The following is a 13497-nucleotide window of genomic DNA, read 5'->3' on the forward strand; positions in this document are numbered from 1 at the left end:
CCCTAGCTCTTGATATGGAAATGGAATAGCTCTAAGTGTCCCCTAATTTCTCCAAGTATTAACTCTGTTGCCCGCTCATCCATTAATCAACAGAAGATATAGCTTTACATACCTGTCAAGGAGCTCAACCTTGATTCAGCTGCTTCAGTGTAGAGCTGAAGCAGATATGAGTTGATGAGGGAACCATGCAGAAAGCTCCATACCTGACTGTACTAGCTTAGTTCTCCATAGAAACGTTATCCCTAAATTATAACTTAATATTTGCTTATTGGCTTTGTTCTGAGAAGAAAGTTTGCACATTCCCTGTGAAATCACATTGAAGGTGATGGGTGGTTTTAGACCGGGGGGGGGGGGGGAGGTCAGCTGAAATTCAGTTAAACACAGTGGTATGTGTCCAGGACTGTGTCCAGGACAGCATAACTTAATCTGAAAAACTTGGACAATCTGGCCGCTTTGGAGATGGTCTCTGCTGATAAAGAGGTGGGTACTTAACCAAGCATCACCAAATACCTGAAATGCCCCTTAAAACTACTCATCTCACATCACTTCCATTCCATTCTCAGATAGCCTTCTGATTATGACATGAAGAGAGAACGTATTGTGGCTTAGAGATGAGCATTCCAGTTACTGGAATGTTTTCCATTGTAACTCTAACTTGATAAAAGTGGTTTTTAAAATGTATTCATGACAGACACATACAATCTTAGTAAATATTGATAAGGTCCAGTTATTGCCAAGAACCACTCAGCTACAAATTCCCAGACCAAGTTCTGAAAGGATAGGGACTATCTTCTTCAATACTAGAAAATCAGTAACTGTCATCCAATGCCTGGAATATGTAGGAACTTGGATATTTGCTGAGTGGAATGAATAAATGATGTGTACATAAAGCTAATTCATTTTGAGGCTTCTTGGTAGCCAACAGTAATTCTTCCTGTTGTTCCCAAATTCTGTCTCCTTGTATATGCCTTCTATTTAAATTTTAGCAGAGACATTTGTTCATTGTTAACATTCTTTACAGAAAAACTCACAACGTAACTTTCTTCTAAGTTTTGGTGCCAGAAAAATTATCTCCACGAAAAACTAAGTGCTTCCTTTTATCAAACATAAAAACTTCATCATCCATCGTAGTCTTTGTTTTTGCTGCCAGGAAATTCAAAGATATATTTACGTGTAACTGCAATGATTATTTTATCTTCTGATTTCTCTTTTAAATAATACTTGTTTCAATCTTTTGTTACATTTTAATATACTGCTATTTCTAGGTTTATCCATCTTAAATACCTACTGACTTCCCATGGTAAGAGAATTTTGCCTGCTCATTGAGACAGTTTCCCCTTGCTTTCTTTTCTTCCCCTTGCCCCCAAATTATTAGTATTTTATGATGCTTTGTTGGTTACCTTTATAACTTTACTATGTTCAGACCTTTTTTCTTCTTTGCTCCCTCTACCAGAGACAGTGTCTCTCACAATTTCTTTTCTTCACGTCCCCCCCCCCCTTTTACTACTCTCCTGTGAAGTAAGGATATTAATACTCTCTTCCCTAGGTCTTCTTCCACCAGCTCTTTCAATCTTCCAATTTTTAACAGCTGTCTTTTTACATTGTCAAGGTTGATATTTACATTCAGTGGTATAATCAATGTCCACTGTGTTCTGTGGATTAATTCTAAAACAGTATATTACTGTAGCTATGAGTCACTGAAGAGCTCAGTAGTATACTTTGAAACATTTTTTCTTGCATTGCTTGTGGTTTTTCCAGGAGCTCCTGCCTTTTTTCCTTTTCTTTTTTTTTTTTTTAAATACAATATGCATTTTCATTTCCTTCGGTATAGTGGCACTGAAACAGAAGTCAGTTCCAGGATCCTTATTTGCCAGTACCTTGCTGCATGGCTGAAAAAATTAATGACTTAAGTTTGCATGGAATAAGAGGGCCCTGACCTTTTAGAAAGTCATCACTACAGATGATTTCTAAATTAGGCATTTTCAGAGGACTTCAAAGAAAATACGTCCTTCATTAGTGAAGCCACAACACTTAAATCAGCTTCACAAAATATAAAGCTAAAGCTGTTCCATAACTGAGAGGGGGGGAAAAAACTTTGTTAGAGTAAAAGTAAACTTCTAAATAGGCAAGAAGCAAATGTATAGAATCTAAGAAGAAAAACATATTTAAAAAGTACAACTAGCCAAAAAAGAGAGCTAAGAGGTTGGTCTGACACAAATACAGGAAGCATTCTAGCAGTAATAAAATGTATATGTAGTATTCAAGACAAATACGGCAGGATTTTCAAAATAAAGCAAAATTAATCTTAAAAATAGGCTAAATATACATTCCCCTTAAGCTAATGAAGTTTATATAGGCTTAATCCATATATGCAGACTTACAGCTTCTAACTAGCAAACTCACCTATCAACTGAGTGCCTTCCACAGCAAGGAACTATTCTAGGCAAGGATGACAAACCCAGAGAGGTGTTCAAGGCCTTACTGTCCACAGGCAGGAGACATGAAAGCAATAAATGGCAACACACTATACAGGGTGCCATATGAGTAGAGAAAAACCACCTAACTTCTTGGAAGACTTCGGGGAGGAGTACCTGAGGAGATAATGTTAAAGCTGAGATTTCAAGAAGAATAAGGATTTTCTTAGACAAAAGGAAAGTAAAGGGTATCACAGGAAGAAGGAACAGTTCAACAGACAGTTGATGTTGAGAAATCAGAGCCATTTGGATAATGCTGAGGTATTTTGCTCCCATGAACAGTGTGACCATAGAGAAAGCAGGATAGTCAGGTAAGAAATACACCAGAAAGGCTTTATCCATCACATGACAAAAAAGGATTTCATTCTAAAATAACTGAAAGCTCTTCACAGGAAAAAAATGAAATAATCTGATTTATATTTTCATTACCAATGAAAGACTGAAAGAACTCAGGACTTGGCACAAAATCCACTGAGAAAGTTCAAGAAGTAGTGTGTAAGTCAGTCTGTTAGGGCTGCCATTAACAAAATACCACAGACTGGGTAGCTTAAACAATAGAAATTTATTTTTTCACAATTCTGGAGGCTAGAAGTCCAAGATCAAGACGCTGGCAGGGTTCGATTCTCCAGAGGCTTCTCTTTTTGGCTTGCAGATGGCCTCCTTCTGTGTCCTCATATGGTCTTTTTCTCTCTACATCCCTGATGTCTCTTCCTCTTCTCAGAAGGACACCAGTCATAACGGATTAGGGCCCTATCTAATGGCCTCCTAATACCTTAATTACCTCTTTAAAGGCCCCATCTTCAAATATAGTCATATCCTCAGGTACTTGAAGTTAGGACGCCAACCTAAGAATTTTGAGAGAACACAACTCAATCTAAAACACAATGACTGACAGTAAGAATGGAGAAGAAAGGACAAATGGAAGGATACTTAAGAAGTAGAAATCAAATAACTGATTGGTTAATATGTCAGGAATACACAGGAGATGAGAAGGTCTGCTTGATTTCCGGTTTAGGCAATGAGGAATACGCTCGTTCCATTTGTAAAAACAAAAACAAAAACAAAACAAAAAAACCCAAAAATGATACAGAAGGAGAAGGAGACTTGGTATGCCCAGATAAATGAGAACTTCAAGTCGTAATTGAAGTTGTAATTTCCAGTTAACAGGTAAGTTAAACTTTGGAGTTCAGGAAAAAATAATATAGATATATTAACAATATATCTCCTATACCAAGGGTATAGAAGATTGTCCAGAAAGAAAATGCAAAATAAAAACAGAAGGGAAGGGAATTTGGTAAATAACATTAAAGGCTTCATGAAGAAGCCAAACATGAAGGCTATGAAGGTATATCTAGACAGACAAAGAATTAGAGCAGAGCAAAGTGGCACAAAAATTAAGGGCAAAAAGAATTAAGTGGGAGATGGTTAATCCCTAAGACTTTTTCAGAAAGTTAATGATATTTTATTTCAAAGATGTGTTTTTATGAGTTCTAATGTGTGCTTTTTATGAGTTCTGATTTGCTTGTGAGAGTAAACTACAATACCATTTGTAATGATTTCTCGCTCCCCAAAGTGTGTTCAAAATACCCCATCAATATTATATAGCATTCATTGTACCTTTTGAGAAGTATAAATCTTTAGAATGAAAAAATACCTTTAAAGCCAATATATGATGTCATATATAAGTTGGTTCTGTGCCCAGCGAGGAGCCCAATGTGGGGCTTAAACTCATGACCTCAAGATCAAGACCTGAGCTGAGGTCAAGAGTCCAGTGCTTAATGACTGAGCCACCCAGGCACGCCAATGTCACATATCTTAAACTAATCAATAAATTGATCCCCCTCCAGACCAATTATTCTTGACAACACTCCCATTTATGTTGGAAGGAGAATTTTGAGGATAGCTACCTACAACAACGTATATGCCTTAAATCCTATAGAGGTGATAAGATACCTAATGGATTAATATCTGAACAATACAACACATCTTGGAATGCCATGATCTTACAGCACCAAGTAGCCTGAATTCTGCTCATGAAATATGGTTGAATGGCATTAATGATTTAATACAGAAAATAGAAAACAAGATGCATAGAGTAACATTTATTTATCAGCCATATTATATTATTTTTAGACAGTTATAGACACTTTAGAATTCCACATTACTCTAGAGACCCAAAGGCATAGATACAAGTGATTTATTATGTTTTTAAAAAGTGACAAAAGGGAATATTAATTCTGGAAGATTTTTAATCAATTCAACACTATTATACACTAGAGAAAAAAAATTTCCACAAACATTCCCTCACAAAGTCCATAGTTGTATATTTACATAGAATAATTATAGCAATTTTAAATGTTAATCTATAATACAATAATGTTACTTCAGATAACATAAAAAATATAGTTTTTTTTAACAGCCATGCTCCCATTTTTGATGAAAGCTAGTCAGTTCATCCTTAATGTTAGTTTAACACTTTAAAAATGCATAATAGACAACCAGTCAGCCTTATCAAACCCCTAAGACAGAGGGTGTCAAACAGAATAAACAGAGGGCTCATCATCACTTATGTCTGAATCATCTTCGTCTACTCCTTCAATGACTGATTTCTTCCCTTTACAACAGGATACAATTAATCCAATCAAGAATGCCTGTAAATTTAAATAAGCTACATGTTATTTCTTAAATCTAAAATCATTCAGAAAGTAATGAAATTAAAATCCAATGGCACTACTGTGATACAAATGGGCAATTAAGGATCAAATCATCCCCAGGATACCTGTACTACTTACCCCAAGAAAGGCCCAGTTACCAAAATAGTACGCAGCACTAAAGAACCAGAACTTGTGAAGGAACAGGTAAGTCCGGGTAACAGTACACTGATCTATTAAGCAAATAAAGGACAATAGTGAGACAGTTTCTTTCTTGAAATGGACTATTAAAAATTTATCTAAAAGATTATTAACCAAAACTAAAGACCAAGGTCATACAGTCAATAAGTGTTAGAGACAGGATTGAAATCTAGGTTTTTCTCCAAAGCCCACTCCTCCAGTGTTAGTATAGGATTAAATTACCAAATAGTATGACATTTAAAAAAAATGAATGTTACCAATGTAATCTTGGCTTTTAGGTATAAGAAAAATTATATTGGATAGTTCAATTTATTTGAAATAGAAGAAGCATTTTAACCTGGAGTTCCAGACATGTCCTAAACTAAAACAGATAAAGTTTTCCTGATAAAGATAAAAAAAAAAATGAACAAAGTAATCAGATGTGATCATAATTAAGTCGTACTTTTCTAAGAATCCAATTCTCAGGACAGCTCAAATTTGAGAGGTGTTTTGAGATTTTCTTTTTTAAGAACACTATTGAAAAGGTTGCTGCTTCTAAAGAAATACAAAATTGTTATTTACTGATATGTTTACTGTTTGAATTTTAGATTAGTATTTAAGCTTGAATTAAAAATAAATCCTATACCAAAATCAATCAATCATATACTTTTCTCTTTCAAAAAAAAAAAAAATGCAACCCTTAAAGAGACAGTGGCAGACTGGTTAACATCTGTGTCAGACTCCATACTAGTTTTATCCAAATAAGTTATTTCCATTAGGTTACAAAGTCCTCTATATAGACATGGATCTGAGAAATAATATGTAAGAAAATGTTTATTTAAAACCATTCAGAAATGTCTGGGGCAGCACAATATAATGTATCTGACTGAAAAATTACACATTCTGTAGCTAATAGAGGATTCTAACCTTCCAAATATCAGAGGGCCTTTACTCATTACAGAAGAAAATCCTTATCTTATAAGGCAACTTCTTTTTAGTCTATTAATTACAAAAAAGATTATAATTTCTGCATATTTTAACCAAAATTGACAATGGCAAGAAATTCCACATGCAATTAGGGGACTAATATTACATCTTATTGCTGATTAAGAAAATATACTGTTGATTTCTAATTTTATGAACTCTCTTTTCAGCGTCAATAAATCAGTGTTATTTTCTCTTAAAACATAAAATTGAGCTGGGAATTCTGTAGCCCAGTTTATTACACAAATGTCCTAATACACTTTATTTTGGGGGCTATCACATGGTTTTCTGAAAAGTAGCCTTTAGGTTATAGTTTATACAAATACAAGACTTGTTATGTAAAGTTTTAGATGTGTTATATAAATATATAGACAATCTAAATCTTATCTACTTTAATCCCTTCCACTGTACTTCAACATTTACTTCTGAATCACTCAATACCAACTGGACAAAGCAATCTTTTTTTTCTGGCAGAGAAACATGCAGTTTAATAAAGAGGCAATATCTTCCTTTCACAAGCTGGGACCACTAATCTAATGATGATCTTTAGATTCCCATCCCTGCAAGGGCTTCCTTCATATTTTTGCTCTCTTTCTCGACAAAAGTGTCTAGAAGGAATATTCAAAGCTTCCTAACAAAAACCAAAAAGGTTTCAAGCAGTAGTGGCTGAATAAATGTTTCTCTCCTCTCCTATGGTTACTAGCACCCAACATTCTGTGCTGGGAGTTCAGTCTAGCGGAAGAGAAACCCAGACAGGAAAGTTGTTAGTCATTTACTCTGCTCCCACAATATTTTATTCTCACCTCTAGTATAGAACTTGCTTCAAAGTAATATAACTACAGGCACACCTCGGAGATACTGCAGATTAGGTTCCAGACCATCTCAATAAAGCGAATACTGCACTAAAGCGAATCAAATGAACTTTCTGGTTTCCCAGTACATATAAAAGCTATGTTTACACCAAACTATAGTCTATTAAATGTGCAATAACATTAGGTCTAAAGAAACAATATATATATATACTTTAATTAAAAAAAATACTTTATTGCTAAAAACTAACCATCACCTGAGCTTTCGGCAACTCATAATCACTGATTGCAGGTTGCCATAACAAATATAATAATAATGAAAAAGTTGGAAATTTTATGAGAATTACCAAATATGACACAGAGACATGAACTGAACAGATGCTGTTGTAAAATGGCACCAATAGACTTGTTCACCCAGGGTTGCTGCAAACCTTCAATTTGTAAACACTGTAGTATCTGCAAAGTGCAATAAAGTGAAGCACACTAGAACGAGGTATGCCTGTATTCAATTTGTCACTTTTTCCTTTAGATAAGCCTGAGTATTCCAAAGTACCCATCACTGTACCTGGCATTCATATTCAATATAACTGCCAAAGCAAGCTAAGTTTTTTAGAAAGGGGTATTTTAGTTGAAAATTGTATTGCTAAATAATACATTTTCTAATTTAACTAAAATCTGACAAGATTCCAAGGATGTCAAAACAAGATACTTGCATGTCTTGAAAATGAAAGTATAACTAAAATGGCCAGTATGGTAAAGGAAGAGCTCAGACTCTGGTCTCTGAGAAACTTAGTGTCAAATATCATTTGGCTACTTCTTTGCCACATAAATGGGAAAATCTGAACTGTTGAGACTCCATGCTTGTAAAATAGAGATATTACCGTATTTCCTTATAGGGTCATTCTAAAGACCAAAAGAGATATACCAAAATCTACATGCGAAGTGCAGTTAATATTAATTTTTTTTCCACTTCAAGGTATAACTGAACCCACGATAAAGAACACAGTTCTCAAGAGCTGCTCAAGTGGTCTCAAGGAAAACAACTAGTATTAAGATTTTACAAGTAGTAAACAGTAGTAATGCTTAGGCATTAGTATCATGACTACTATGTCTATGTTCATTATTTTTCTGTATCTATAGTCAAAGTATCCCCAGCTAGACCCCAACACCTGACCTTTACTGCCCACCTTCTTATATTCACCAATCCCTATTTTACATTTTTCCTCAAGGTCTTCTTTCTGGCTTACCTCTTAACTCAGGCAAATGAAACTGGAAACCACCTCTAAGGTGATGGCAACTGCCCCGACAAGACCTCCCACTGGCCCAGACCACCCAGACCATTTGAGCTGAAACCCTAACTTGTGCCTGTGCAGATGGACCAAGGAATAACCCTTGGAATGACCAACAATTACCTTTACCTCATTATAATACTAAAATCTCTGCCCAAAGAGGAGCCACAGCCTCATTTACATAACATCTAAAGTACGTGTAGATGTGTTTTCTTAAGGTGCATGAGTGACCTTATGCTTACCTCTACATACAATGAAAAGGCTTTCCTATCTAAATATTCATTCATCCTAACCCTAAACAAAAGGTACTCAATTCACCGCTTCTTGGGGAGTCACAGCTTTGGAAGCCATTCCTCATTTGCCACAAATAAAAGTCTTCTTTGTGCAACGACTCAATCTGGTGCAGTTTCTGACTCGCCAAGGAGCAAACTTGTGTTGGTTCAGTTACAAATACAGATACAAATGGATTTGGTAAAATTCGGATGTGTATAATTCAGTAATATGCGATCTCCTTAATAGTAATATGTGTTTAAATTAAAAAAAAACAATTTGAATGTTTCAAAAATGAGGAGAGGGACAGGCTGGGATTTATGCAAAAAATGCCTGTTCACAATTATTTTCAAACAAGAACAGTACGTTCCATGGCTTAAGTACCACATGAGCTTCATCTCACAAGTGTAAACACATTTGAAAAAAGTCATTCAACCTTCTCAGCATTGTTATAATGTTCTAAACTTAAAAATAAAAGTTCTATTACCCACTGCCATACTTAAAGATACTCTGGGAGTCAAAAATTCTCTGAAGTAGAAATTTCAGGGCCAGAACAGGGATTTTAAGACAGAGGCTGAGCTGGCAGAAGCAAGTCAAATCAAATCATTTTTCCGCAGAGGTCTAATAATCCATTCAGTGACATTTTAAATTGGCTTATACCCACTGATTCTTTTGCCCACCACAGTAAATACACCTTAAGTATTTTTCCTATCACGTTATTTTACGTTTACCATTTTCAAAGGTTGTAGATTTGACAGAAACCTTCTAACATAAGATTAAAAGGTAATCATTGTTAGTGTTCTGCTTTGTTGTTGAAAAATGACACTAGACTACAAATCCATACATACAATGAGTATGTAACAACTCTTTATAGCTATCTTTATATATATATATATATATATGTCATTATGTTTATATTTATATAAAGTGGTATATGACCACAGAAGAATTCTGGTTAATAAGCCCATGCATGTACTTTATATTCAAGTGATGATTCCACACTGAATATTAACAGGGGGCTTCTCTCTTCACCACCTACCATCTTCTAGCTGTTTACCTGAATCACAGATACCAAGGAGAAAGATAGATGTCTTTCTGCAGTTATCTAAAAAATCATAATTAAGTATTTTGCATGTGGTTCGACCTTCAAAGTAAATTTAAATCACTGGATGTTTCATTTAAGGATTGTGTTCTAAAATCAAAGTGTTCAGGAAACTTCTGACTGTTGTTCTTTAAAAGGACATATAAAAGTTCTAATTAAAAGAGTACTGTTAACAATGAAAAATTAAAATAGAGGTTCAGGTAAAAATTTTTTTTTCTGACAACAAGGTGGCTATACAAAAAAGATCAAAATTAAAAAGGCCAAGAAAGGGCATCTGGAACACATGAATAAAATCAAAAGTCTTGAATACTGATACTACTACCCTTCCTCCACCTCTTCTCACTTATCATCAAATAGATAAATAACAGAAAGTGCAATTAAATTTACTGTTTTTCATGTAACAGCAACCTTTATAAATATACCTGATAAGCTGCATATTATATTATATATTTCTTGTTTCCTTTTAGATTATTTGTTGTGTCATTGCTAAAGTATGCTGACTGCCACTAAGATAACTTTGGTTATTAACTATGATAAATCATACCTTCTACTTTAAATATGTTTTTTAAACATTTAGTGTTGATTTAAGCCACAATTAAGTTATCATGTTATACCTTCACCTGAAATCAACTTAGAATTACACTCTATATATGTAATTTATAAAATGACTCCTTATATTACATATACATATATAAAGAAGGCCTTTGAGAAAACTCCTGTACCATGGAGAATGAACTTTAAAGCGAATATTTTGACTAGTGACAAAAAAAAACTGGCAGAAGATTGGACTGTTTAGAATGCCACTTCATTTCCTGTGGTTCTCCATGATTATGCTAACTTTGAATTTCTGATTAGGGTCTTAATACTACTGGATATTTAAAATAGACATGTAAATCTTAACTGTATATGGACTAAGAGATTGACTTTATTGTGATACAATCAGGAATTATTTATCAAATGATTTTGAGAAAGATAATAACATGAATATAGTATAGACTAACAGAAGGGACTGAGAGTAGACAGAGGTTCACTAAGAAGACAATCCAAGTGAAAATGTAAGCTGTCAGGATAGGGAAAAAAAAGGTTGGATTGAAAGATTTTGAAAGTAAAATCCCAGTTTATCACTGTTTTACTCTCAAATGGCATATACAATATATACACATAAAAAGTTTTGACACTTATAGCATATACAATATATACACATAAAAAGTTTTGACACTCACAACACACATCCAAATTTTTTAAAAAAGCCGAAAAAATTAAAATATGTAATAAAAACCAAAGCTCTATATTTATCTTAATATTTAACAAACAGCATACAGTTAAATCAATATTTTGTTAAATTTCACTGGGGGCTGACTGGGTAAAAGGGAAAGAACTGGTAAACATAAAGATTCACAGAAATTCTAAAGGAAATAGTTTTATTATATTTTATGAATATACAAACTGTATCAGGTTAATAAAGATAGGACTTGCCAGATGTTTTACCTTAAAGACTGAGTTTTACAGTGATTACTTTCAAGAACAAGTATAACTTGTGTTGAGCTCTGATTACATTTATGTAACTTAAAGGTATTTTAAAGGTGCTAAAATATGTAGTGCTCCAAGAAAAGGATGTTCTTGATTTCATCTGTATTACTCATGGGCCATATAAAATTTATAAAAAGGAGTTACAAAGGTAACCATTAGCATATAACCTGCAGAAATTATAACAAACTTATTAGTAAACTCTAAATTAGTAACATTTACTACCTATTAGTCTTAATTGACCAAGGATAGTCAAATATAAAACAGAAACAGAAAACAACTGTTCTCCACTACTTTATTTTTTTCATAAAACAGTAATAGTTTAATGGGTATAGTAGAAAGTGTTAAAGGTAGAGACAGAAAAGTGAGATTTAGTTCTTGAGTATGCCACATATACCATGAGATTCTGGGGTGAGTCATTTAACTTCTAAGTATCAGTTTCTTTGTAAGTGACAATGAGATAGGCTGGATTGATCTTTTGAGAATTAAATTTAGAGAGAAATCTACATGTGATTTTTTTTTTAAAAGAAAAGACTATTTTAGGAGTTAGCAACCTTGAGCAAGAATCTCTATATAAGTGGCTGAGAAGTTTCAAAAAATTACCTAGGTTGGCTTTGGCACAGACTCCAGAGAACTTAGAAAGCTTATACCTAATTAACTTTACTATTCTTAGTTGAACTTTTATCAACACAATCAAAATGCCACCTAGAAAAAGAACTTTAACATCAAGAGACTTTCTGGAACTCAAGCAAAATCCAAGAAAAATGATGCTTTGGTCAATACCTAATTTTCTGGTCTGCATGGCAACTCACTTGACAATGGACACAATACATCAGGCTATCTCAGCTGGATGATACCAGCCAATAATATCGATGAGGCCCTCTTTTTGACTCCATGCCTACCTAGAAACTATGGAACTATAAATTTGGTTTTCCAAACAGATTCTTTCTCTCTGGTGAGAATTCGCTAACCCTGAGCCTCTACTTTCTTTAACAGTTATATTTCCTATGGCAAATTAATAAACTCACAGCTGGCTAATATATTAGTCTCTTCCCTGTTCAGTCAGTTATCTGAAGCCAAATACAGACAATGAAGACCAAAGTATGGTAGCATTTGATGGTAGATTTAAATCAAATAAAGCTATCAATTCACAAACTTATTATTTGTGAAGTAAAAGATTATAAATTTACAGTACTTAACCATGAAGACCTATTTCAATCTGTTAAGAACAAAGCTTTTTGGTTCAAGATGACAGACTGGACATAGTCATTTGTTTCTTGTCCTTCCCAGGACCTCATTAAAGTTATAGTACAGGAATAAAGCCAGCAGCAATCTCTTAACAGCAAATAGAATGGGAAGAAAGCCATCAGGTGATGAGAGATTTCAACAATAATCTGGAAGATGAAAAGCCACACTTAAAAGGTCTCTAATAAAACAACTTATCTGGAAGATGAAAAGCCACACTTAAAAGGTCTCTAATAAAACAACTGGTTTCCCTTCCATTTATTTTAAAATATAATTTATGGATCACTAGAAAAATCAGTCACAGAGTTCCTTGATGAGGCTTCCTAGAAGTTCCTGATACTTTAAGTACAAATTAACATAAATACGAATACATCATCAGATATATATAGAAAATATCAGCATGGAGGAGAAAGAACAAGATAAACAGAACTGTTCCAAGATAAACAGAATTGTAATTTTATTTAAAGGAAACCATTAAGAAAAATGTTTAGTACCTCCAGGTACTGAAGAAGGTATTACAGCCATAAAACAAGGATGCTTGAAAAAGATCAGAACAAGTACTTGAGGAAAGTTAAGACTTTGTTATATGAAATAAAAAATTAAGGATATAGTTTGAAGATAAAGCTAAATACATACTCAAGAATCCACAGTAAAAGGTAGGCATAAAATATGAAATACAGATAAGACAGATGATCAACTGAAGATAACCAGCAACTAATGAAGATGAGCTCCCCAAGAGAGAGCGCAAAAAAGAGAAGTTCCCAAGTTAGCTTCAAAAGAAGAAATAGACTGGCATTAGATTTCTCACCAGTTACAAGTGAAAGACAGATGATGATGCAATGCCTTTAAAGTTCTTTAATAAATACTAATTTAATAAATAAATAAATAAATAAATGATTTCTTATGTAGAATTCTAAGCACAACCAAATTACCCATCAATTATATCAGCTGAGGGCAAAATACTTT

At 33.9% G+C, this 13497-nt stretch overlaps 1 protein-coding gene across 1 annotated transcript in view; it reads right to left on the reverse strand.

The window, feature by feature from the left end:
- Nucleotides 1-3017: 3017 nt before the first annotated feature.
- The window catches only part of LMBRD1 (LMBR1 domain containing 1), a 114796-nt gene continuing 104316 nt past the window's right edge, over nt 3018-13497 (reverse strand). Inside the window, exons 14-15 of the mRNA XM_008684898.2 lie at nt 5267-5358; nt 3018-5125 (exon numbers count right to left, since the gene is read on the reverse strand). Of these exons, the coding sequence (XP_008683120.2) occupies nt 5009-5125; nt 5267-5358 (209 nt within the window). The 3' untranslated portion in view covers nt 3018-5008. The remainder of the gene's footprint in view (nt 5126-5266; nt 5359-13497) is intronic.

Source organism: Ursus maritimus, unplaced genomic scaffold (assembly GCF_017311325.1).
Source record: "Ursus maritimus isolate PB19 unplaced genomic scaffold, ASM1731132v1 scaffold_29, whole genome shotgun sequence".
NCBI classification, from domain to species: domain Eukaryota; kingdom Metazoa; phylum Chordata; class Mammalia; order Carnivora; family Ursidae; genus Ursus; species Ursus maritimus.